General features: G+C 60.3%; 1 protein-coding gene across 11 annotated transcripts; it reads left to right on the plus strand.

The window, feature by feature from the left end:
* The first annotated feature begins 633 nt into the window (after positions 1 to 633).
* Positions 634 to 26,075, plus strand: TSPOAP1 (TSPO associated protein 1). 11 transcript variants are annotated; one of them, XR_004384306.1, is made up of 32 exons: positions 634 to 1,812; positions 2,600 to 2,707; positions 2,994 to 3,122; positions 3,701 to 3,880; positions 4,420 to 4,605; positions 5,804 to 5,881; positions 5,968 to 6,051; positions 6,267 to 6,356; positions 6,538 to 6,660; positions 6,911 to 7,015; positions 8,299 to 8,349; positions 8,769 to 8,789; positions 9,543 to 9,747; positions 10,368 to 10,540; positions 11,696 to 11,811; positions 12,095 to 12,204; positions 15,021 to 15,851; positions 16,005 to 16,156; positions 16,511 to 16,882; positions 16,968 to 17,186; positions 17,531 to 17,710; positions 18,290 to 19,150; positions 19,773 to 19,872; positions 19,964 to 20,118; positions 20,724 to 20,892; positions 21,250 to 21,321; positions 21,726 to 21,758; positions 21,954 to 22,057; positions 22,142 to 22,213; positions 22,455 to 22,565; positions 23,211 to 23,300; positions 24,947 to 25,023. XR_004384306.1 is itself a non-coding variant. In XM_032871961.1 (32 exons), exons 1-31 carry the CDS (start codon positions 1,483 to 1,485, stop codon positions 23,238 to 23,240), a joined length of 5,550 nt encoding a protein of 1,849 aa, XP_032727852.1. In that variant the 5' UTR covers positions 634 to 1,482; the 3' UTR covers positions 23,241 to 23,270; positions 24,947 to 25,060. The 11 variants fall into 11 exon arrangements, 10 of the variants coding, with proteins under 10 accessions (XP_032727852.1, XP_032727847.1, XP_032727851.1 ...); XM_032871961.1 differs by having other exon boundaries at positions 23,211 to 23,270; positions 24,947 to 25,060; XM_032871956.1 differs by lacking the exon at positions 23,211 to 23,300 and having other exon boundaries at positions 24,947 to 26,075.

The following is a 26,075-nucleotide window of genomic DNA, read 5'->3' on the forward strand; positions in this document are numbered from 1 at the left end:
ATGCCATCTTCCCATGGCACAAAGACCGAGGCTAGATAGAAGACGAACTTCCTCACACTTTCAGGCAAAGCCATCCCGACAGGTCTGAGGTCTCCCTGGCTGGCCCAAGATGGCCAGATTGCCCCCAGAATGAAGTCTGCCAGGAGGGAGCCGAAGCAATTCCATTTTCTCCCTCTGTCTCTGTCTTCCTTCTCATTCTTCTAATTTCTCGGTCTCTCTCTCTCTTTGTTTCATCTCAAATCCCATCTTTTCTATACCTACCCTTTTCCATGGCTGGCTCTATCTATCTGTTTTACCACCTGGTCTCTGTCTCTATTGGTCTTGGGCTGGGGTCGATGTGGGGAGGACCGTCTGCTGCCCCTCCCCTCTGTACAAGGACGGTGCGGGGGCATGTGGGGACGAAGGGTGGGAGGCTACATGTAGGGGGTGGGGGGAGTACTGGGCTGGGATCCCGTGAGGAAGAAGCTCTTCCCTCTGTCCCGACCCTGCCTGCTGGTCCAGCCCACCAGTCCAGCGCCATCACCATGGAAACTAGCAGCCGACTTCCTATTGGTGGGCGGGAGAAAACAGGGAGGGGGAGGGGAGGGCTGTCTCTCCCCTGCTCAACCCCCCCCCCCCATCCTGAGGCTCGGCCCTCCTCTGTGCCCACCATCTCGGGGCTCCTGGGCTATAGCGGACCCCTGCAGTCCCCGGAGCTGAGGCCAGCAGGGACAGAGACTATGAGGCAAGCGGCCCACCGACCCAGGCCTCCTTAGGACCAGCCGACTGCCCAGCGAGTGGGAGAGCAGCAGCAGAGAGGGGCAGGAGATAAAGGACCACAGCGGACGGCTGAGGATCACCCCTGCAGCTCCTGCACACCCCAGCCAGGCTGAGGGTCGTGATGGATGGCCAGATACGCAGACGCTGACGGACACACAATGACACCGATGCACACAGCTGCACAGCACTGAGCTGCTCAGATACAACCAGTGACAGCGTCACACGCTGCCACAGCCCTGCAACACAGACACCCACACACACACGGAGAAACAACTGGTAACTCTGAAACAGGCACAGACAGTGACACACAGAACCACTACCCCGACACACACGGGCGGGGGCATCCATCCTCCAAACCCATCCAGGGCAGTGCTGCCCCGGACACACCAAGCTGGAGACACACGCCAACCTTCCCCCAGGCGCTGCTGCTGGTGGCCTCTGCACACCCTCCCTGCCCCCACGGGGACACCCTCGCTCCTCCACACACCCGCGCACACACAGCCGCGAGCAAACATAGCTCGCCTACCCCTAGCTTCGCCTCTGACAGCTCCGACTCCTGCAGCCTCCTTTGTGGGTGAGGAAGAACGGCCAACCTCGGATGGAGCCTCGGTGAAGCCAGGAGCTCAGAGAAGAGGGGATCTGGCCTGGCATGACCCTCGCCGGCGCCTCTGCTTGGCTGGGTGATGTCCCCCGGCCTGGGTCCTGGGGCCCCTCGGCAGGATCATGGAGCAACTGACACCCCTCCCACGGCTGGGGGACCCCAGAGCCATGGAGCCATGGGCCCTGCCCGCCTGGCAGAGCTGGACTCTGGGCCAGGGGAGCGACCCCGGAGGCACGACCCTAAGCATTGCCGACACTCCAGCAGCTCTGCAGGGTGGAGAGCTGAAGCCTGAGGAGAGCTCCCAGCCTGAGGGAGCCCAGAGCCCCAGGGCGATGGGGGGCACTGACCCCGAAGGAACCAAAACTGGGCTGCCCGGCCTGAGGCACCAAGCAGTGAGCTCCAGACCCAGCTGCCCAAGGCGGGAGGACGAGGAGGTGGAGGCTCTCCCTAAGGTACGGGGGCTGGGCAGGGCTGGGGTCTACGTGGTGGGGCCTCTCATGACGCCCTCCAGCCTGGGCACTATATGCCACCCCACGGCCCGCATCTCCTCTCCTGGCCTGTCTGTCTGGGGGTCCCTCTGTGACTGTGTGGCATGCCTTCACTGGGCAGGAATCTCAGGGGCTCCATTTTTTGCCGTGTCTGTCCTTCTGACTTTCTGCCTGTTTGCTGCATCTGGTCTTGCCCCTACCCCTTCCTTCTGGGGTTTCTCTCTCTGATGGTCTATGTATCCTCTGAGAGTCTCTGTCCTTGGGGGCTGGAGGATCGGGGGGGGGGGGGGGTTGTGGAGGTGCGTGGTGGACTCAGAGTTCAGAGGAAGCAGATTCAGGGGATGGGGCTCAGTGCTGGTCTGAGTCAGGTAGGACAAGGCTTGAGGTAGATGTGAGCAACCTCCTATAGAAGATGGAAGGACCAGGGCTTTGGGGGAAGGAAGGGGACACAGGGTCCATAAAGAGCCTGGAGGGGTGGGGCTGGGAACTCGAGATGGCATTTCCCAGGAAGAGATGGGCAAAGATGGAAAGAACTCGGGACTAGCAGAGAGGGGACCAGGGATGGAGGAGGCCAGTGTGGGCCCCCTCTGGGCCTCCTAAGCTCATCTCTGAAAGGCCTGGGACATAGGGGGAGAATCTTTCATCTCCATGTCTCCCTAGACTGCTGGCAGGCAGGATGCTTCCATATGGAGGGCTTTGGCTAGGGAGGGTGTGTTCCTGAGGTGCCGTGCCCTGTCCTTCCCTGTGCCAGGGCAAGTTGAACACTGGCTGCGGGGACAGGCCTGATCTGGAGCTGCTGAGGGCCTTGGGGGAGCTGCAGCAGCGCTGTGCCATCCTTAAGGAGGAAAATCAGATGCTGGTGAGGCTTGGAAATCAAGTCCTGAGTCCTGGTTGGAGCTGGGGGAAGGCAGACTCAGACACCCCAGCCCTCTGCCTCAGCAGCCTCCCCATCCCATAAACTCTCCCTCCAAGTGAGGGCTACCTGGAGGGGATATGATCCCAAGATCCAGAGAGGGTGAACCCCAATCTAGAGTTGCCAAGTACCCCACTGTGAGCCCAGGGGTCTAACCCAAGTCCTGGACAGTTAGGATTGGGTCTGTGGGGGTGCTCCCAACATGCCCCAATTCTGGCTGACCCCTTGTCAGAGGAAGAGCAGCTTCCCTGAGACAGAGGAGAAGGTGCGGAGGCTGAAGCGGAAGAATGCCGAGCTGGCGGTCATTGCCAAGCGCCTGGAGGAGAGGGCCCGGAAGCTGCAGGAGACTAACCTGAAGGTGGTGAGGCTGGGAGGCTGATGGATGGAGGTCGGGTGACCAGGGAGAGAGGAAAGCCCGACCAGGTCTGAGGGAGTGGGCCTTAGGAGGTGTGGACTCCTAACACCCAGGAAGCAGGAATCCGGGGGGCCAAGGGGTAGGAAGAGCAAATGCTGGCTGGGAGGCCGAGTGTTTCTGGAGTTACGGGAGGAAGGGAAGGGCTGGGCGGGGAGTTCCTGAAGAGGCAGGGAGCAGGTTTCTGGATTACCACGTGCTGGTGCTGGCTGCAGCCTCCCGCTGAGCTCATCTCTGGGTGCAGAGCTGGTGGGGGCAGGGATGAAGACCCATGACAGTGGCAGCCCTGAATTAGCAGCATCCTTTGGGCCTCAACTAGAATGTGGAGTTAACCCTCTCAGTCCTGTCTGAGGATTTGCTGGGATGGAGTCAAGTGAGGCTAGCCTTTCCCTAAAGCCCCAAACACGGGGGGAAGCAGGAGGCCACACTTCCAGGTTTTCATCCTAACCCTCCGTTGAGAGGAGCTGAGGAGGGGAGATGTGTCCCAATCCTCAGATGACCATTGGCCTTACCCCTCCTCTGGCCAGGTGAGTGCCCCCATGCCCCGACCTGGGGCCAGCTTGGAGCTGTGCCAGAAGGCCCTGGCCCATCAGCGAGCCCGGGACCTCAGTGAGACAGCCAGCGCCCTGCTGGCTAAGGACAAGCAGATCGCTGCCTTGCAGCGGGAGTGCAGGGAGCTGCAGGCCAGGCTCACCCTGGTTGGCAAGGTGCGAGGCCCGGTCACCCCTTCCCGATCAGCCTTACACGGGGGCCGCCTGCCCAGCTTGTGGGATGTGGACGAGATGTTGATGAGATGCAAATGAAGCAGGAAGGTGGAAGCTGCTGGGGAGTAGGTTCCCCTGGCAACGGCCCAGGTGGGAGCGGGGAGAAGAAGCCTGAACCGAAGGGGGTGGAGCCTCGAGTCCCAGACCTGGGAATCTCTGTGCTCCAGGCTTCGGGCTGTATGCCTGCGGGTCTCGCTGTATGAATCCACACATACCTCACACTTGCGTGAAGCGATGTTCACAAAGCGTTTAGCACAGTGCCGGGCACACCGTGAGTGCCCAGTAAATGAGTTACCGTGACTGCACACGGGTTCGCGGAAGCATGTGGCCGGATACGCATGCACCTATGACCAGGCATGTACGCAGGGGAGGGTCTGCACGTTTCCGCGCGTCGGAGCCCCTCCAGCAAGGTGGAGGGCGGGTTCTAGCCCCGGGCGGTCAGGGCTAGGCCTGACTCCCCTCCCTGTCCCCACCAACCCCAGGAGGGCCCCCAGTGGCTCCACGTGCGGGACTTCGACCGCCTGCTGCGCGAGTCCCAGCGGGAGGTGCTGCGGCTGCAGAGGCAGATCGCCCTGCGCAACCAGCAGGAGCCGACCCGGACGCTCCGGCCCCCCGGCCCCGCGGCCCCAGCCAGAGCAGGGGCTCCCGCCCCGGGGGCCCCGGGAGAGGTGAGCTCCCGCGCGGGGGCAAGTATGGGGGCGTCTGTAGATGGGGGGGGCTCCGGCATCTCCCCCGGCACCGGCGCGCAGAGCCCCGAGGACCCGCCAGTGGCGTGCGCTCTCCGAAGGCCCGGGGGAGCTTTCCGGACCCCGGAGGGGAGGGTCGCCGGTACCTGCGCCGCGCCGACCCCGGCCATTCGGGGTCCGCCCTCCGCAGGCCTGCGCCCCGTCGCCCCTGCCGCGCCGCCAGTGGTATGGCCCGGCCGCAAATCCCCGGTTGCCCTGGCAGCCGCCCGGGGCCCAGCCCGCGCCGCCGCCTCCCGCCGCCGCCCTAGCGCGGGGACGCCCCCTTCAGCACCGGCCTGGTCCGCCAGGCCCGGCCTCGACCCCCCGGGGGCGGCGGTGCATCCGCCTCGGCTCCAGGTACGGGCGACCCTCCCTGGGTGCTGGGCTTCGGCAGCTGCTGTCGCGAGGGCTTGGGACCCCACTCCGGACCCCCAGAACTTAGAGGTCTGGCTCCTCTCCATCCTCTCTACTTGGGCGGCACCCAGGTTCCCCTCGTTCTGGCAAGAGGGGTGGGAGAAGGGGCTCCACAGCGACCAAGGCCTCCGGGCGTGGAGCGCTTCTTGCACAGGTGTTGCCCCTCTGCCTGGCCCAGGGAGCGAGAGGCCCCTCCCGCCAGGAGCTGCCCTCCCCTGGAGTCACAGAGAAACTCAGGTGCGGCGCCGCGGGCTTGGGGGAAGCTAGGAAGAGGGTCTGGCCCGGCCTGCAGTGCTCTAGGCAGAGCCGGGGCGCCGATGGTGCAGGATTCCTAGCTCAGGGAGCACCACATCCCTGGGGGCGCCGGGCGTTCTCCTAGCTCTCTACCAGCCACTGAAGGACACACGGGACGGTTATTGAGTGCAGAGCAGGGCTGCTGTTGGAAGCTAAAAAGGGAAAGCTTTGGCCTGGATAAGGGACCCATCTCCCAGGGCACACACGGGTCTCAGGATCTTGAAGCAGTATGTCTAGAGGACACAGGGGTGCCGCCTCTGCCCTCCCCCTTGAGCCGGAGCTGTGTGCAGGCAGCAGTCGCCCTCCCTTCTGGAGCAGGGATGGCTTTGCTGTGAGATGGGGTGGGAGCCTGCCACACATAGGCCGGGCAGGGGGACGGGCTGCCCTGGGGCCCTGTTCTCAGGTGCCAGCCCCCATCCCTGGGCATTTCCAGGCCACGCCCCAGGAGGATGTGGAGAACCCACCCGCTGTCCTAGGGGAGCCTGAGAGACAGCAGAGGGTGCAGCAGCTGGTAAGTCCCAGGTCAAGGGCTCGAGGCAACCAGTTGTGGGCAGGTCTGCCTTCCCACATGAGGAGCCCTTGGTTCTGACCCCACAGGAGTCAGAGCTCAGCAAGAAGCGAAAGAAATGCGAGAGTCTGGAACAGGAAGCCCGGAAAAAGCAGAGGAGATGTGAGGAGCTGGTAAGCTCCCAGGGGCCTCCCCGAGGCCAGCCAGGTGGTGGGCTCCCTCTCAGCTCTGCCTTCACTCCTCCTGTCCTTCGGGGCTCTTCTGCCCTGCCTGGCACAGGGTCCAGGTGGGGGAGGAAGGCCTTGTCTGGGAGGGCCAGGTCCTCTGTGTGGGGTGAGGAGGTGTGTGGGCACCGAGCCCCCTCCCCAGAGCTCCCCCGGTCTCTCAGGAACTGCAGCTGAGAGAAGCCCAGAACGAGAATGCCCGCCTCGTGGAGGAGAACTCTCGGCTCAGTGGGAGAGCCACAGAGAAGGAGCAGGTAGCCACTCTGCCCATGGCCATGGGGCTTGGGCTTCTGCTGGAACCCTGGTCTCCGGGCAAGGAGCTATCTCCTCTCCCCGCCACACTGGGCTCGAGTGTGAAGGGCACTGTTCCCCGGGCGAGGGAGCTGCCGGGACAAGGCCGACACACCTGGCTCCCTGCCCCTGCCCCTTCTCCAGGTGGAGTGGGAGAATGCAGAGCTGAGGGGCCAGCTCCTGGGGGTGACACAGGAGAGGGACTCGGCCCTTCGCAAGAGCCAGGGCCTGCAGAGCAAGCTGGAGAGCCTGGAGCAGGTGCTGAAGGTGAGGAGGCAGCGGAGATCAGGGGAGGGTCTCCGTCCCTGGCACAAGGAGTAAATGGGACGGTCGAATGTGCCCTGTGTGGAGCACTGGGGTCTGAGGTCCAGTCCTGGTGCCGCCAGCCCCTGCCCTTCTCTGGCCTCGGTTTCCTTTTTAACAGAGGGTACTGGAACCCGTAGGGTCTGAGGCTCTCTCATCGTAGAGCTACAGGAACAGTGGAGGAGGGCCCTGGCCTTGACCTCTTGTCTTTCAGCACATGCGGGAGGTGGCCCAGCGGAGGCAGCAGCTGGAGGTGGAGCATGAGCAGGCCCGACTCAGCCTGCAGGAGAAGCAAGAGGAGGTCCGGAGGCTGCAGCAGGTGGGAGCAGGGGGCAGGGAGGGCTGGGAGGCCGCTGGAGCCCTCAGTCGTCCACTCATCCAGTGAGCATTTACTGAGCACTCACTGAGTGCCATGTTCTGTGCCAGACACTGGGCGACAGTGGTGGGGAAAGAACAGGTCCCAGACCAGTCAACAAATAAGCAGATGCTCGAGTGAGATGACCCTCGTCACTGACGGGCCCAGCAGGGATATGACCGGCATGGGGCCAGGGGTCACTTTAGAGAGGGCGGCAGGGAAGGCCTCTAATACCTTAAGGTTGAGAAGGAGCCCGCCAAAGAGTGTTCCAGGTGGGAGAATCAAAGTGCAAATGTCCTGTGGCAGGAAGGAGTGTGAGGCCAGAGCAGTGTGGCTAGAATAGAACCATGGGAATAGGCAAAAGCCAGATCACTTGAGCAGCTCTATGGAGTGTAGGGGTTGGGGGAGTGGGCGAGGAGGCAGGTGGTCGGTCGGGTGTCAGGGCTGCAGCAGGTGGGAAAGGATGTCCACCTGGGCTAAGGCGCAGGCAGGGCAGGTGGAAAGGGGGAGGACTTGAAATATATTTTGGACCTAGAACTGACAAGACTCCATAGGATTCTCTTAGTGCCCCTGCTCTTTTCAGCCATTTGCTGAGTAGCCCCTGAGGAACAGGCCTGAGGAGGCAAAGGATGAAGGGGCCACAGATGTGAGAGTTAGGGAGTACTGAGTTCTGACTTCGCTTTAGGCTAAGTTTGGGTTGTGTGTTAAAAACATATAAGTGGACGTGTCTGTAGACAGATGGACCTACGGGTCTGGAATCTTGGGGAAGCTGGTCATGAAGATTGTAGAGTCATTGACGTGTCCAGTCCTGTGACTAGATGGGACCCCTTGGGAGAGAGTGAAGAGTGTAAGGGGGGCCCAGCCCTGTGCCCTGCAGCACCCTAACATTCCAAAAGGGCAAACGACAGGGAGCAGGTGAAGGAGACTGAGAAGGAGCGTCCCAAGAGGTAGGAGAGAAACCCAGAGGGTGGATGTCCCAGAAAGAGAGAAGCAGTATCAGGCCTCCCTCTCCTTGACACCATTACCTTCTGACCTAAGGTATGGTTCCGGGGTGGGAGTTTGGTGTTGGGGGGGAAGAACCCTCAGCCTTCCCCTTCCCAGCTCCCCTTTCCTCTTTTCCTCCCCCAACCTTTCTGCTCTTTCTTCCCTCCCTTTGCCCTTGCTGCCCCTCCTCTATCCCTCTCCCTTTATCCTGTCCCCTGTTCCTCATCCTTCCCCTCCCACATTTTGCCTCCTCCTCCATGCAGGCCCAGGCAGAAGCCAAGAGGGAACATGAAGGGGCCGTGCAGCTGCTGGAGGTAGGGTCCCTGCAGGCGGCCAGCGGCAGCACCAGCGTGGGGGGAAGGCAGGGAAGTTCAGGGAGAGCTGGAGTGGACTCTGGGAGGTGTGTGTGTGTGGGGGGTGGGGTTGCAGGAAGGGCCCTTAAACGCTCCAGAGCCCTGGGAACCCCCTCCACCATTGGCCTACTTTGGGCAAGGGCACAGCTGGGCAGGGGCTCTTGGGTCTGGGGGCAGCAGTCTCCCCCACTGCCACCCACCCCCAGAGGCTGCCTTCACCCTGAAATATCCTTCCGTTTAGGAACTGCCCAGTCAGTCGAGGGAGCCGACCAGGTAGTGTCCACTTGGGCCCTCTCTCCCTCCCTCCCTCCCTCTCTGCGCAGCGACTCGCAGGGTGAGCCATTCTAACCTATCCTCTGTGCTTTCCTTTCCTGCCACAGTCGACCCTGGATTCCATGCAGGTACACCTCCCCCCCCCCATCCTCCCTGGGCTGTCCCTTCCCCTACACCTCTCCAGGCTGGCTGAGCTACGTCTCCTTCCTCAGGTCCAAGTGGCCCCAGCTTTCAGGTCCAACAGAGGAGGGTGTGACTGGTAGCAGGGACCCAAGAACGCGTAGACGGGCGGGGGGCCACCTCCTCAACCCAGACCTGCCACAGTGCCTGGCAGACACGAGGCTGTCCCTCCTCTAAAACCTAGCCTCTCAGACCCCGAGGAAGTTCATCACCAGTCTAACCCATGTTCCTCTTGACCTTGGCCAGGGGAGAGGCCCCAAATGTTGGGATGCTCCTGAAACCTGAGAAAAATTCTTTGAGAAATGGCTCCTTCCTGCCACAAAGATGTCCCTAGCTCCTGTGTGTGGGGGTGGGGGGTTGAGGGTAGGGATTTGGGTCACTGACTGTGGGAAGGTGACAAGCCGCAGAGCTGAGGAGGGACTGGCAGTGGCGTGGGGAGTGGGTGCTATTCCTTTTGGCCTAGAAGCAGCTGGAAGCAGGAAGTCCCACTGCCTGGAGTGGGAGGCGGGCCCCCCAACAGGTCTGGCATTTCACCCTCACTATTAAGGCAGTGGGGCCACGAGGCTGAGGGCTGGTGCCCAGGCCTAGGGCTGGGTGGATATGAGCTGAGGCCTGGTGTGGGCTCCTTCTGTGTGGACAGGGCACAGGATAGGACCGGCCGCTTGGCTGGGCCTGGTAGCTTATGGGAGGTCTTGGCCCAGGTCCGGGTTCGAGAGCTGGAGGAGCAGTGCCGCACCCAAACAGAGCGCTTCAGCCTCCTGGCACAGGAGCTCCAAGCTTTCCGCCTGCACCCCGGCCCCTTGGATCTACTCACTTCTGCCCTGGGCTACAGTACCCTTGGGGACCACCTCCCACCCCCCTGCTGCTGTTCCACTCCCCAGCCCTGCCGCGGGTCTGGCCCCAAAGGTAAGGTGGACCCCAGGGATATAAGTCTGGAATCCCCAGGCCTGGAGCTTTTGTATGGAGCAGAGTGTTCAGAGTCAGAGAAGGCTAACAACTCACCCAGAGTCACACAGCAAATTAGAGCCAGGCCTGGCTAGAACAAAGCTTTGATGGGGGAGAAATGAGCTCCTAGGAGAGGCTCTTCTGGAGTCTGGCCAGGCATTTTGGCCACTGCTCCTCTCCTCCAGCAAGACTCTGCAGTCAAGGCTTGGAGCTGGACCCTAGGAATCAGCAGCTGGCAGTATGGGCTTGCAAAGAGCTGGGCCAGGAGTCAGTCCGACCCAGGGGCCCCAGGCCCCTCTCACTTGTCAGCCCACGTGATTCTGAGCATGCTGCTAGACCTCTGTGGGTTCTGGTTTCCTAAGCCGTAAGACGGAAAAATTCAGAGCGCCTCATCAAGCTGCGCTGAGGATCATGTGAAATAATATATGTAAAGCACCACCATCTCCACGTAGTAGGTTTCCCCCAAATATTTCCCTCTTAGAACCATGGCTATGGTGGCCCTGACCCTCCTCTCCGAGCGGCCCCACCCTTGCTCCCTAGTCCCTCCTCAGGCCACAGACCACGTGCCATCTTCTCTTTAGACCTTGATCTCCCTCCGGGCTCCCCTGGGCGCTGCACCCCAAAGTCTTCTGAGCCTGTCCCCACCACTGTTACCGGGGTCTCCCGAAGGACGACCAAGAAGGCAGAGTCCCTCTCCAACTCCTCTCGCTCCGAATCCATCCACAACAGCCCCAAGTCATGCCCCACGCCTGAGGTCAGTGCTGCGGAGGGGCCGGGGGGGTGGGGGGTCCTATCCTCCTCTGGTGTCCCCAGGAGTGGGGTGGCTACTGGCCACGGGTCGCCAGTTAGGAAGTAGAGCCAGGCCCTGGGAGAGAAGGGCCTGTGGCTTCCTTGAAGGGCAGGAAGCTCAGGTGGAGGCTGCCCTGCCCTCCAGGGTCCCTGCAGGCCCTACTTAGGGGCTGCCCAGCTCCACCCCTCCGGGGCTCAGAGAGGCCCCAGAGTGTGAGCTGGATGGAGGGGGGAGACACTTCGGCGCCAGGATCCGTATAATGAGACTGTTCATGCAAGTGTCTGAGGCACAAGCAGATGGTTGTGTGGGAAAGAGCACAGGTTCTGGGATTCCCATCCCAGCTCTGTTTTAGGCGAGTCTCTGACCTTTTCTCGGCTTTGGTTTCCTTGTCAGGATTTGGGATCTAATAAAACCTGCCTTGTAGTATTGTCGTGAGGATTACATGAGAAAATAAACGGAAGAGCACTACTGCAGGGCACACATTTATTATCAAGTGCTGGATCACCTTGTCCCTCTCTCTACCTCCCAAACCTCAGAAATGGTGGCGCTGGGGGACAGGAGCGGCCCTGCTGTCTGTGGTTGTGGAACCCGGTATAAACCAGCCCAGCCTCTACTGCCCCCTTGTGGGCAAGGAGGACAGTGCAGTCTTTGGCGGTGTTGTTGGAGGGGCCTCCCTGCTCCCGGCTCAGGACCCTCCTTGCAAGGACTTTTCAGCCTCTCTCTCCTTGCCTCCAGCTCTCCCCAGTTGGAGTGCTTTGCTGTGTTTTTCCCTTAAAGAGTCAAACTGCCATTGATCGCCCACCCCACACGGGTGTGGCTGGCTGGCTTCTGCTCAGATGGGGAAAGCAACCTTACTGGGCCCATGCAATAGAGGCCAAAACTCAGGAGGGATCCAGGTTATTCTCACTCCCCTTTGCCAGGGCAGTGGGGCTCTGCCAGGACCTGTGGGCCCAGGTGCTGATTCAGAAAACATCAGGGTTTATTGCTTCTGGCCTTGTCTGGCATGTGCTCTCTATCCCTTCTTGAAGCATTGGGTCCTCTGGCTCATCTTGGAAACCTGCCTGCATTGCCATTGGCCCTGGGTCCTGAAGAGGACTGGCCCCTTCTATTTGCTCACAGGTGGACACGGCCAGTGAGGTGGAGGAGCTGGAGGCAGACAGTGTCTCCCTGCTCCCAGCAGCACCCGAGGGCAGCCGGGGAGGAGCCAGGATCCAGGTCTTCCTAGCACGCTACAGGTGGGTGCCTCCCCCTGCTCCCCATTTCCCTAGGGTTTCAGGTGCATGGGAGGAAAGGACCAGGTGAAGAAGACAGAGGCCTCTGGAGGTAGTGGCAGTGGTACGGGGGTCCTTGTTGGACGTGTCCTCCCAGCCTAGTTGGACTGGGTGGGCACAGCGAGCGCTCTCCTTGGCTCATGGTGGACCACCAAGGGACCATAAAGACCTCATACAATGGGAGAGAGGAGACGGGACACGAAGACGGATTGTAGGTTCTCTTCCTTCTCCGCACCTCCTTCAACAGCTACAACCCGTTCGAGGGCCCCAATGAGAACCCAGAGGCAGAGCTTCCTCTTACTGCTGGCGAGTACATCTACGTCTACGGCAACATGGACGAGGATGGCTTTTTTGAAGGTAGGATGGTAGCAGCGCTGTTGTGTCCGTCCCCCTGCTTTCAAGCTGTTCTTCCCAGAGACCCCTCACCCCATGCCCCAGACCCTCTCCCCAGCCTGCTCAGCCCACCAGAACTTTTCCGACTTTGCTAAAAGGCAACCCTTGGGGAAGGGACCTAGGCAAGGGGGCAGCTGGTCTGGCTGCAGATTTGCCCCAAGCAGGGCAGGATGGGGCCTGCCGCCGTCCGCATGATGGATGGCGTCACAGGGAATTCAGGCTCAATTTGCTTTTATGCTACCGGACAGGGCTGGGTGGTGCCTAACTCTAGTGATGTCAGAGTCGGGCGAGTGGCGTAGATCTGACGCTGGACTCAGCAGCCCGTGTCAGGAGGAGGAATGAGGGTCCAGAGTCCAGGAAACAGAGTTAGGAACTAGTCAACAGGTGTCCGGGCCCAGGCGGGGCATGGGCTTCACGGCAGCTCTCCAGGGCTCTTTGGGAGCTCAGGCAATGGAGCAGCTGCCCCGTGACTGACTGGACACCAGGGCAGGGCCTGCTGAAGAAACGGTCTCGGGACACTCCCCAGGTAGCCCTGACTGCCTGGCAGGAAGAACGACGCTATGCCTGCCGAACCTGGGTTGTGGTGTAGGCAGGGCAGGGGGAGGGCCATAACCACAGATGGGGATTTAGGAAAGAGGCCAGATCTGAATCCTCAAGGCTGAAAGCTTGGGGTTTGGAAGGCCAGGGCTTCGAGCCTGCTCAGCATGCCTTCCCCGGGCCCAGAGGCTGGTCCCTGAGTAGCTGCCGTGAATAATGGTGAGGAGCTGAACTCCCCAGAGATGTGCATAACAGAAGTGGGATTAAATATTTCCCAGAAAAAAACACTTCTTAAATGTAAAAAAGAAAAAAAAAAAGAAAAAACTCAGAGCCCATACCTTCTCTTGGAGAGGGGCAGCCAAAACACAAAATAGTAACTAACCACAAATTATTAGAATTGGAACTATTCCATCTGGGATAGACTTAAAGGCCTGGAGACAGCTGGGCCCAGGATGCCCTCTCCCCACCCCCTACCCCTGCCTCCACCCCCAAGAGAGACTTAGCTAAGTGATGGCTTTGTCTATGCCTGGTGCCGCCTGGACCGCTGCCCGAGGTTCAAGCCTTGGGAACTGGGACCTGGCTCTGGCTGGGGCTCCAGCACCAGCCTTTCTGGGCAGTGGATCTGCTTGGTGCAAAGCCTCCTACTTTTCTCATCCCGTTTCTTAGTGTCAGTGCTTATACTGATGTCCTCAGGCTGCCAGACCAGGTTACACACTGGCTGGCGTAAAACAACAGAAATGCTTTCTCTCACACTCCTGGAGGCCAGACATTTGAATTAAGGTGTTGGCAGGGCCCCGTTCCCTCTGGAGGCCCTTGGGGAGACTCCGTTCCCCATTCCCAGCTTCTGGTGGTTCCCTGACTTGTGACTACGTCACCCCGTCTCTGCCTCTGCAGTTCCATTGCCTCCTCCTCTTCACTCAGTGTCTTGCTTTGTGCGTCTCCTAGAAGGACATTTGTTACTTGATTTAGGACCCATCCATGTAATCTATAACAATCTCTCCTCAAGCTGCTGAACGTAATTACATTTACAAAGATGCTTTTCCCAAATAAGGTCACAGCCACAGGCTCTAGGGATTAGGATGTGGCCATGTCTGGGGGAGGTCACCAGTCGACCCACTCCAAGCACTTACAGTATCAAAGTCGTTGGAAGGCACTGTTGTTTCTTCAAGTTTCCTTATGTTCTCACTCCTAGCATGAGCAGAGAGTGAGGAGGCTGGGGAAACTCACTGGCTCTCCTGATGCTCAGACCCATTTTCCTCTTCCACACCCTTTTCCTTAAGCTCAGGCCCCTACTTCCCCTTCCTCCAAATAAGGCCCAGCAGCCCCCAGCCTGTCTGTTCCCTGGGAGCCCTCTCCCTTCTCCCGAATTAGCTGTGACATGACACGCTGTGTGCCCAGTTTCCTCCTTCCTGGGCATCCCTCTGTTGTCACGTGTTCAGGGGAACGTGCAGAAGGTAACAGAACCTATCTTGGGTCACTTCCTGAACTGGCCGCCAGTCATGCTCCTAGGCCCCCAGCCCGAGGTGGGTCCTCATCTCTTCTAGAACCCGCAGGGGAATCTTCTCTAGCACTTAGGTCTTTTGTCCCTAGAATTCCTTCCCTTGCCCTGACCAGGTGGTGCTTCAAGGAGGTCAGTTTTCCACGAAGGGAAGTTGAAGGGCGCCCCGTCCCCACTCCTTCGGCCTTTGTAGTAGGAATGTTTTTGAACACACTGAAAGTTGAAAGAATGATATGGTGAACACCTATATCCTCACCACCTAGATTCAACAGTTGTTAACATTTTGTCATATTTGCTTTCTCCATCTGTAGGTTAAAAAAGAGAAATGAGGTAAAAGCAAGTTGCAGACATGGTGACCTTTTGCCTAGCCACGGTGTGTCCCAGAAAAGGGATAGTCTCTTACAGCTTAGCACCGCCTAGGCTCTTGTTAGAAATGCAGACTTATAGCCCCACCCAGACCTAACTAAGTCAGAATCTGCATTTTAACAAATCTCTAGGCAATTCCGATGTGCATTAAAATTTAAGAAGCGCTGTCCTCTCTCACGGGGCTGTTATCGCTCCTGGGAATATTAGCAAGAACTCCATACTGTTGACTATTCTTGTCTTTTAAAAAGTGCTCACAGATAAATGTTGATTTGAGTCAAATGCTTAAGATCATGCACTAACCAAAGCTAAAATGCATTTACTGGACTGGTTTTTCTCTACCTCCTCTCTGTCTTCCCCTTCCCTGCCCTCCCTCTGCCAGGGGAGCTCATGGATGGCCGAAGGGGCCTGGTCCCTTCCAATTTTGTAGAGCGTGTGTCCGACGATGACCTCCTGACCTCCCTCCCTCCGGAGCTGGCCGATCTGTCCCACAGCTCAGGCCCCGAACTCAGTTTCCTGAGCGGAGGAGGGGGTGGCGGCAGTAGCGGGGGCCAGAGCAGTGGGGGCCGCAGCCAGCCCAGACCTGAGGATGAGGCTGCAGGGGACGAGCTCAGTCTGAGCCCCCAGCCTGAGGGCCTGGGTGGGCCCCCTGCTGTGCCTTACCCCCGCAGCCTGGTGGTACTCAGGCAGCTTGCCCACAGTGTGGTGCTGGCCTGGGAGCCACCTCCTGAGCGTGTGGAGCTACGGGGCTACCATATCTGCGTGAATGGGGAGCTGCGTCAGGCCCTGGGGCCAGGGGTGCCCCCCAAGGCTGTGCTTGAGAACCTGGACCTGCGGGCCAGGCCCCTCCATGTTTCTGTGCAGGCCCTGACCAGCCAGGGCAGCTCTGACCCTCTGCGCTGTTGCTTGGTGGTGGGTACCCAAGCCGGGGTGGGACCTAGCCAGCTGCGGGTCCACCGATTGACGGCCACGTCTGCCGAGATCACCTGGGTACCCGGCAACAGCAACTTGGCCCATGCCGTCTACCTCAATGGGGAAGAGTGCCCCCCTGCGCGCCCCAGCACCTACTGGGCCACCTTCTGCCATCTGCGGCCTGGGACCCTCTATCAGGCCCGAGTAGAGGCTCAGCTCCCACCTCGAGAGTCCCGGGGACCAGGCTGGGAGAGGCCAGAGCAGTGGGCCGCCACCCTGCAGTTTACCACGCTCCCGGCAGGTAGGCAGCCTGGGGCTCAGACTTGGACTTGGACTGTCTGGAGCACCCAGGAGGCAGGCTGTGGGCGTAACGGGGGGGCGGGGCTGTGCCAACTAGGCTGCTATCTCGAGGCGAGTGCCCACATCCCTGGGTCTTGTGCCCTCCTCCTGCCAGGCCCACCCGATGCCCCCCTGGATGTGCAGATTGAGCCGGGACCCTCCCCTGGCATCGTGGTCATCAGCTGGCTCCCGGTAACCATCGACGCTGCCGGCACCTCCAACGGCGTCCGGGTCACAGGCTATGCCATCTATGCCGATGGACAGAAGGTACGGCCTGGGGACTCTGCCTCCCTGTGCCCTGGGAACAGGATGGGGGGCTCTCCTTGCCGCACTCAGAAGCTGAGTCTCCCCAGCCTGGCACACAGGTGCCCTGCCCCCGGCAGGTGGATGCCACAGAGCCAGCAGATTGGTTGAGGGCACGGGCTTTGGTAGCAGGTGACTACAATTCAAAATCATGCCACCAACGGGGCCATGCGGCCAGCGGTGGTGTTAAATGAGAGGAGACACACCAAGGCCGCTGGGCAATGCCTGGCAGGACGCCAACGGCCACTGCGACCCTCGTGTCCTGACATGTGGCCCTTGTGGCCTCCATTCCCCAGCTACATCCCCTCTACCCTGCAGATCATGGAGGTGGCCTCACCCACGGCGGGCAGCGTGTTGGTGGAGCTGTCCCAGCTGCAGCTGCTGCAGGTGTGCAGGGAGGTGACCGTGCGCACCATGTCGCCTCATGGCGAGTCCACCGACTCCATTCCAGCTCCTGTCCCCCCGGCCCTGGTGGCAGCCTGCCTGCCAGCCACCGTCTCCTGCCCCTCACCACGGCCAGGCTCCGAGGCCAGATTACCCCTTGCTCCAGCCTCCCCCGGGCCTGGAGACCCCAGCTCACCCCTCCGGCGCCCTGACTCGTGTGGAACTCGCGAGCCACCTGGGGAACCCCCTGCCAGAGAGACACCAAAAGGATCCCACGAGGAGGAGCCCATAGTATCTTGCTCTCAGGTACCATGCTGCGGGAGGTGGGAGCAAGGGGAGATTGGGAGAAAGGCCTAGGGCTTGGGGCCTTTCTCAGTGCCTGCCATTCCAGGAGGAGGCTGCGGCAGCTGTGTTGGGTGCCTCAGAGGATGGGAGGGCCAGCGAGCCAACTGGGGACGTGAGAGCTCCTGACCCTGCAGCTTTGTCACTGGCCAAGGAAGACGCTCTCCGGGCACCCTGCTCCGACCAGGGAGCATTGGCCCAGCAGGTGACCTGTGCTGAGGCCTGCCTTGGAGGAGACACAGGATCTGGGCTGAAGCCCAGGGCTGAGGTATGGGGTTGGGGACACTCTGGGCCATCTCAGAATTGGAGCCTGCCTCCCTGCCTCTGCCAGCCCAAATCTGGGGGGTCCTCTCTATTTATTTTCTGCTCTGGTCTACGCTCCAAGTTTGCTGCTTTTTCACTTCGTTTTCCCAGATGTCTCTTCCTTTTGGCTACTATCCTTCTTCTCCCCACACCTCCCTGCCCCACCCTGTGCACACCTCCCATTTGGGACATGACCCTCTCTCCCTCTGCCAAGGGACCCCTGTCATTCTGGCTGGGGCCAACCCTTCCAGAGCCCCCTGTGCCTCCTCACACCCTTCCCTCTCCCCTTCTTTGTCTCATCTCTCGCAGAGGGAGGACACAGCAGAGCTCGGGGGCCGTCTGGTGAACTCCCTTGTGGACCATGGTCGCAACTCAGATCTCTCAGACATTCAAGAAGAGGAGGAGGAGGAGGAAGAGGAGCTGGGTTCTACTACTTGTTCTTTCCAGAAGCAGGTTGTTGGCCACAGCATCAGGGAGAATGGGGCCAAGGTAATGGGGGGAGGAGGGGCTGGTGGGCCGTAGACCTCGGGTTCCGGGGCCTTTCACCCCCCCGTGCCAGCAGCTGCTCCAGCCACCACTGAGTGCCAGCAACGTTCTAGGTGTGAGGCCTGGGCCCTGTCCCACGCAGTTGATAGGAAGTTGCTCAGGACTGGCCTCTGCCTTCCTGGGAAGAAAGAGGATGAGGAGTTCTTTTCTGCCCCGTCTCAGGCTCCAGCCCACCACATGCAGAGTCCCAGCCATCTGAGATCCCTGCTGGGAGCTTCCAGGGAGGGCTGGGGAGGCCTCTCTGCTGTTACAGGAGCAGCCTGCTCCCTGTCGCTCTGTCCCTCCAGGCCCCAGCATCCAGGCAGCCTGTTCCTTGGGCATGTTCCCCAGTTCCTCCTCTGGCTATGCTCTGGCTGTGCTGTGGGGCTTCGGGCCAGCCCCCTCTCTGGTCTTTCCCCTTGATGGAAGCTGAGGGAGGGCTATGGGGTTCCCTGCAACCCCTGCCCTCATTGGAGGACAAAGGTCACAGCTCTCTCCTCTTCCCACGAACCTCTCTTCCCTGCTGCCCTTCCCCCACCCCAGCCCCAGTCCCAGCCTGAGCCCTTCTGTGAGACCGACAGTGACGAGGAGATCTTGGAGCAGATCCTGGAGCTGCCCCTCCAGCAGTTCTGCAGCAAGAAGCTTTTTAGCATCCCCGAGGAGGAGGAAGAGGAGGACGAGGAAGACGAGGAGGAGGATGAGGAAGACGAGGAAAGGCCAGGGACAAGCTGTTCTTCCCGAAACCCGGGCCCACCTGAGCCAGCAGCACTGGGGCTGAGCTGTGACAGCAGTCAGCCTCGAGGACCCGGCCCGTGTCCCTTGTCACCAGAGCCCTGCAGGGCTGGGGACCGCCTGGAAGACGTGCCTGGACTAGTGGGTGGAACCAGCCGGAGGCGAGGAAGTGGCTCCCCCGAGAAGCCCCCAAACCGCAGGCGGTCCCCAGATCTCCGTGAACACTGCAGCCGACTTCTCAGCAATGGGCCCCAGGCCTCTGGACGACCGGGCCCCACACGGGAGAGGGGCAGCCCCCCTGTGGGCGAGGGGACCAAGGGTGTGCCAGATGCTGGTGGGAGAGGCCGGCTGCCCTCTTCCCGGAGGTGCTCCCGTGGCCGGGCCCCAGAATCTAGCCTGGCCAGCTGCCTCTCCCCCAAGTGCTTGGAAATCAGCATCGAATATGATTCTGAGGACGATCAGGAGGCAGGCAGCGGGGGCGTCAGCATTGCCAGCTCCTGCTCTCTCGGAGATGGGGAGGCCTGGGGCACAGCCCCCACAGGAAGGTCCAGGGGGCCTCTGAAGGCTAATTCGGGCCCCAACCCCTACCCACGCCTTTCAGTCTGGGAGAAGGGGGAGCCAGAGCGGAGAGGCCGCAGTGCGACTGGCAGAGCTAAGGAGCCGCCCTCCCGGGTCCGTGCCCACTCCCTACCCTGGCAGCCCCCTGCCTGCTGCCGCCTGGTGGCTCTGCTTGCTGCCCACCAGCCGCTCCCATTCCACGCTGCCGCCTCCATCCGCAGAGGTGGGGCTGGGCCTCTGGGCTCCCTCCCCTTCCTCCTCCCACCCACATTCCACTGCTTTGCTGCTTCTGCTGACCGGAACTGGGACGCACAATATTCTGGGACCACTAGTCACCAATTGCCACCAGCCAGCCCCCCACCGCCTGTGGGCAGGGCGGCCCTTTTCTCTGCTTAGTTACTTAGGTCTTTGGGACACTGACCCTGAGAAGGGGCTTGCCTCTCTCACGCTCCTCCACCAGCTCTCAGAGCTGACCTTAGTGCCCTCTAACTGCACTCATCTGCTGGGCTGGCTGGAGCCAGGGTCTCCCCTCCTGCCCCTCCTCCCACTACCGGGGTGTCCAAAGTCTCCGCAAGCCTGGCCAAGGCTCCAGGAGAGGAACGTTGTGCCCCTGCTCTGCTGTGCTGCTTGTGCTACGGGGCGGAGCTGGGGAGCGACCGCGGGGGCCTGCCCCTGCTGCACTGCCCGTCAGTGCGCCAGCGGCTCACTTCTGCTGTCTGTTGCCCTCTCTTTGCAGGCAACAGAGACTGGGGAGCCCAGAGGGCAGGATGGCTCTGGGCGGAGGGGCCCCCCACGGAGAGGCCCCCAGGCCCCCAGGGCACGCACCACTGAGTTGGGTGAGCACCTGATGGGAGCTGGGCTGGGCTGAGAGGACCTCTCCTAACCTGAACCTTTGGCCAGAGCTTATGGTCATTTCTGTCTCCACAGCCCCTTTGAGGAGCCCCCCAGAGGAAGCGCTGGTTTACCGGGACCTGCCTGTCAGGGTCTTCGTGGCTCTGTTTGACTATGACCCTGTGTCAATGTCACCCAACCCCGATGCTGGGGAAGAGGAGCTCCCCTTCAGGGAGGGCCAGATCCTGAAGGTGACTGACTTACTGTGGGCACCCGGTCCTCTCTCCTCTCCTGTCCTGGAGGTGTCCTAGCCTGTGTGGGTGAGAACACAGCTTCCAGAGCCAACTGATGACTCTGCTCCTTGTAGCTGTGCAACCTTGGGTAGATGAACCAGCTGCTCTGGGACTTGGTTTCCTCATTGGTAAAATGGGGATAATGGTGACGTCTGCCTCACAGAGGCGGTCGAGGGTCAGGTTCAGGTTCAGTACACACAGAGGACATTGGCTGCCCGACACACAGCACAGGCTCATAACCGCTAACTGTTAGCGTACAGTTTCTGCTTGGTCTCCAGATATTTGTGGAAAGCTTTTTGCTGTTGCTCTGAGGTTACAGAGACCTCGTCAGGGGTGGGCTGGGGGAACAGATGTGCAGACAGTGAGTGACGAGCCTGTGAAAAGGGCCATCTTCTCTCATCCCTCTGATCCTTATTCTTAGTTCTTTCCCCGTTTCCTGGTTCACAGCCCGCACAAGGGAGAGCGTTCTTCTGCAATCCTGAGTGGGGTGCTGCAGGGCTCAGGGCCTGGGCCCCAGGGAGCAAGCTGCCCTGGCCTCCTGAGACAACGGGTCTCTCCTTCAGGTGTTTGGGGACAAGGATGCCGACGGCTTCTACCGCGGTGAGGGTGACGGCCGCGTGGGCTACGTCCCCTGCAACATGGTGGCCGAGGTGGCTGTGGACAGCCCCGTGGAGAGACAGCAGCTGTTCCAGCGTGGTTATTTGTCCCCAGATGTTCTCTCTGAAGGCTCAGGTATGACCTGCAGCCGTCCCGTACCTACCTCTCCTACACCCCCCACCTCCAACCCAGCCCCTCCTGAGCAATTTGTATGTCCAGGGTGGCCGGGAGCCTCATCCGTGCAGAATCCAGTAGAGACCAAGGCCAGTGTGGCCCCAGCAGTGCGCTTGCCACATGGAGCAGGGGTCTGCTGCAGAGGGGCTGGGCCACGTAGTTCACATGCTGGAGCTTGGGAATGGGAGAGGAATGCCCTTCAGAGACTTGAGCACAAGAACCCAGGCACAGATCAAAGAGGAGACTCCAGAGTCGCTATCCTATTCCCCCTCCCCTGCCTCAGTTCCTTTCTTACATATACTTGCCTTTCTGGATCAGGGAATGGTCCCTTTGTCTACGCTACGGCCCGCACAGCTGGGCCTCCCCCCAAGCCTCGCCGCTCCAAGAAAGGTGGGTGAGACCCCCTTCTCCCTCAGGGCCTGTGGGGATAAGTGGGGGTGAGGGGCACTGCTGGGCTCTCTGGGGAGACAGGCGGGGTTTTGAGCAGGTAAAAGGAATTAGGGCAGACCTTCATCCACATCCATTCCCTCCACTGGGGGTCTCCCTTTTAATGGGAGCAGGGAGCGGTCTGCTGGGACCTCTGCTCCAGATCGCACCTGACTACAAATTCTACTTGGCCTGGAGCAAGTCACTTACCTTTCCTGGGTCTTAGTTCACTACCAAACCCAAAGAGCTTGGCTCCGCTCTCGGAACATTTTGTGTGACACTGGGCACACTGCCTGCCCCGGTCCATCCCCAGTCTGGGATGAGGAGGGCAGCAAGGGGCAGGACTCATTCGCATGTTCTCCCCACAGCTGAGGCGGACAGCGCTGCCCAACCCTGTGCAGGTGAGGGGCTGGTCCTGTGTTGGGGACACTGGGAAAGATGTGGGGCTGGGTGGTGCTTCTGGGCTCCCGCCAGGGGCTGCAGCTAGTGGAGAGGTGGTGAATAGGGGGTCAGCAGGCCTCCAGTATGGGGGGACAGTATGGTGTAGGGGGCAGTCCAGAGAGAGTCCCTAGGCCTCTCCCCCTTTCCCTCTGCAGGCCACATCCAGCACGTCTCCTCTGCCAGCCTGAAATCTCCCCGAACCATGGTGGCTGCATTTGACTACAACCCCCGGGAGAGCTCCCCCAACATGGACGTGGAGGTGAGGACCCACAGAGGGAGCCCAGCCAAGGGGGTGGTGGCAGCGCCTGCCCAGGGCTCACACCTCCTCTTGGGCTCTCCACAGGCAGAGCTACCCTTCCGGGCTGGGGACATCATTACTGTGTTCGGGGACATGGACGATGATGGTTTCTACTATGTGAGAACATTGGGATGGGGGGTGTGCCATATGCCCCTCACCCGCCCTTTCAGGGAGGGCTTCCCAGAGCTAGGGTAGGGGATGAGGTAGGGTTCCTGAAGGAAGCCCGGAAAAATGGGCTGAGTCACTGCCCGTGACAATGATATCGATCTCATGTTGTTTCCCCAGGGGCTCCGGGGCCAAGGGGGTGAGGCTGAGGCCTCTTTCCTGGGCTCCAGTCTCACCAGCATCTCCTCCCCAGGGGGAACTCAATGGACAGAGGGGCCTGGTTCCATCCAACTTCCTGGAGGGCCCTGGGCCTGAGGCAAGCAGCTCCGACAGGGAGTCTGGGACACCCCAGGCTGAGAGCCAGGTCAGTGAGGAGCTGGGCTCCCAGCTCAGCAGTTGGGGCTGTACCCTGCCAGAGTGGTGGGGCGGGGGGACCAGGACCGTGTTGTGGGAGGGGAGCAGATGAGCACTGTGCCCAGGCTGAAACCGCCATGGAGAGCCCAGCCAGGGCCAGCTCCATCCCAGTATGTGCCCCTCTCTGCAGAGGAATGATGGCTGTGACCCTGACCCCTGGCCCATCTGACCCAGCTGCCCACACCCCCTTGCTGATGTAGGTGAGGGGACCTTGTGGAAAAGGACCCCCAGCCCCCACACCTCTAGCTAGTCATAGCCTGGGTTTCAGGGAACTTCCCGCCCTGTCAGGTCTGTCTCCCTCCCAGGTGCCTTTTAAAGACAATTGCCCAGCAGGGCCCAGCATCCCGGGTCCTTGTTCCTAGAGCCTCCTTCTCCTTGCAGTGGGTGGAATACAGTTACGTTCCAGTCTCACAAGGCAGGGAGTGGGGGAGGAGGCCAGGCCCCAGCCGGAAACCTTGCACTCCCATCTCCAGGATTTCCAAAGGCAGAGGCTGTGCAGAGTTCCAGTTCGTGAGAGCTGGGTGACCTGGTGCCTGGGCAGGGAGCATGTGAGTCAGTCCGTAACCCATCTCCTTCTTTGTTCCCTGTTCTTCAGAGAACGAGGAGGAGACGAGTCCAGTGCTAGATGGAGATAGATATATAGAGAGAGCAACGTGTAAGTGGGGGGCTGGCCCCCTCTGTTCCTGTGAGTCCCTGTCCCTTACATCACCATCATCAGATAGCGCTCCTTTGTCTTGCTTTCTGGAGCCAACCTGGCTCTTCTCTCTCCCAGGGGATGCGCGAGGGAGATCTTGCCTCGAGCCAGATCTGGGTGTAGGATCATCGTCCCCTCCCCCTGCCTTTACTCCCAGCAGTGCCAGCTGTTAACAGGAATACATGTCATTTTAGCATTCCCTGCCCCGTGTTAGTGGACCGCTCGTGTTCTATAGCTCCTGCAGCTATAGAAGATTGTGTCAGAGCCATATCGTGACTCCTCAGTATATTATGACACCATATGACTATGGTGTTATAATATTGTGATTATTATTGGTGACTGAAGCATGATACAGCAATGTCACCGGTAATAATAGTCTCTCTGCCCTTGTCCTCTGCTTCATGTCCTGTTGGGGGATCAGATGCATGATTTTACTTCTAATTCTCAATTTTCTCTGTTGGAGGGAATAAAAGGTGGGGTGGGGGGTGCTTAAACAAAATCCATAGATAACCCCCATCTCTGGGGTTCAGAGACCCAGTTCAGTGGTTTCCCCAGCAACCCCTCCCTCCTGGGATGTTACGGAAGGAGCCCTGGGAAGGAGTGGGAAGAACCCGGGGCTCCCTGGTTGGCTACCAGCCCTGGCTGGTTAGCAGTAGACGGTTAGACTTCTAGGTGCCAAGAGACCTCTTTGTGGGCAGGCCCTGCCACATCATCAGAGCCCTGGGTCGAGTGGCCCCAGGCTGGGCAACCAGCTCCCCTGCCTCTGGCCTGGGCTCCAGTGGCTGGCTCTGGCAAGTAGGGGGTGCGGTTTGAGGAAGGGGAGTCGGGGGCAGGGGTGGGGAACACATGGGCTGGCCAAGATGCAGGAGGTCACAGTAGGGATGTCAGAATGGGGAGCAGAAATAGGGAGGCATCCTGGTGGCCGTCCTATTTACTCACCCCGTCCTTTAGGCCCCTAATGGCACGGTCCGGGTGGGCCTGGACCAAGGGGAGCCTGTCGTGGTTGCCAGTGGAGTCCAGAGGAGCTTCATAAGGGAGAAATGCTAACAGAGGCGGCATGGCAGCCTCCGGAGCTCGTGAGGGGCCCTGAATGATGCCCTCTGGCCCAGGCCCCCTGCAGCCCTCTCAGAGACCATTTAAAGAACAGTCCTCATCTCCTCCTTAGGGAGTGGGCACTGCCTCCACTTCCTGACGGGGTCAGGGGTCCACCTCTGATGTCTGTGAGGCGGCACAAGAACTGTCTTCCACGGGGCGGGTGGCTGTGCCTAAGTGGTCCTGGTCCTTGCTCCCTTTGCTGCGAGGGGCTGACGTGGGGGAACTGGGGACACCCATCCCAAGGGGCAGGTCCAAGGACTCTGGAGCTCTGTCAGCCCAGTACCCTATAGAGATGACCCAGAGAAGGGGAAGGCCTTGCCCAGGCTCTGGAAGCAGATCTGGACCTTGTCCCTTCTGACTCCCGGTTCAGCGCTCCCTCAGCAGCATCGCACACATTCGCATCTCTGAGCTCTGTTGCCGGGCAGGGGTGGGGTGGTGGGGACTGTGGTTCTTGACCAGAGTCTGTGATGCAGAGGGCTATAAGCACTCAGTTGGGTCAGGGAGTCAGTCCCTGACTTTGCCCCTTTTCTCTCGTTTTCCAGGACTGGGCCCATTCAACTCAAGGGCCCCCGGTGCCCAGAGGCTGGCCCTGGGCCCCTGGCCCTGGCAGCTTCCCCATGGTTCAACTGGGGGGTGCACAGGGCACAAGCGAGAAGGTGTGGGGTCTCCTCTCCAAGGGAAAGCAGCTCCTGAGGAAACTGGGCTCTGGGAAGACGGAGTGATGCTGTGGCCCAGCCTGCAGGCAGAAGCAGCACCTGGGGCCCCCAGATCACTGGGCAGGGAAGGCCCTGGAAGCCCATTCTTCTGAGTTGACACTGTGGCACTTGGACGGCAATCAGACACTCGGTGAAGGTCAGAGCTGGTTCTCAAGGATGCAGGAGGGGAAACTGAGCCGCGGAATGAGGAAGAAACTTGGTCAGGGTGGCTGAGCACCCCAGTCACAACCAGGACCTGTGACTCCCAGTCCGCCCACCTCAGCCTAGTTTCCCACCACATTCTGCTAGTCCCTTCTTTGGTCCTCCCTCCTCTTGATGGCTCTGGCTATCCCGTTCAGTCTTCCTCCCCCTGAAGGCAAGTTTGCACTGGATTCCCTGGAGCCCCTCCTCCCAGGGGCCGGCGGGGCAGAACCCTGTATATATGTACATACTCAGTGCCGCGGTCCAGCCTCGTCCACGTCGCTTCTACCGCACAGGCCCGGGAAGGAGAAAGGCCATGCCAAAGCGGGCCTTCCCCGCTCCATAGCGCTCCACCCCTCCTCCCTGCCACCTGACCTCCTGACCCCTGTGTGCCCCACCCCTCAAAGACCTGGGGGCCAGCAGGGCGGAAAGCAGGAGTTGGGTTTGCCTTATTTTGCTCATCGGATTCAATTTCTCTTTTGCATCATTTTCCTCTGGTCCCTGTCAGAGTCTGGGGGCTAGGGAAGAGGACAGATTTATGCAGGTGTTTTCATACATCCCCTGTTCAGAGTGGGGTAGACAGCTCTCCACCCTGACCCTCACCAACCCCTCTAACCCTGCGGCCGGGTGAGTGTCTCTGCATGTTTCCTTCACTGTGGTGGGAGATCATTCGACTGAACCCCCACCCCCTGCCTCCGTCTCCAGGGGTGTGGAATGGTGGGGGCATTTGTTTAAAAAGACATTTTATTATAATAAAGTCTATTTTCACAAAACC

Source organism: Lontra canadensis, unplaced genomic scaffold, assembly GCF_010015895.1.
Source record: "Lontra canadensis isolate GAN:19392208 unplaced genomic scaffold, GSC_riverotter_1.0 scaffold43, whole genome shotgun sequence".
Taxonomy (NCBI): Eukaryota; Metazoa; Chordata; class Mammalia; order Carnivora; family Mustelidae; genus Lontra; species Lontra canadensis.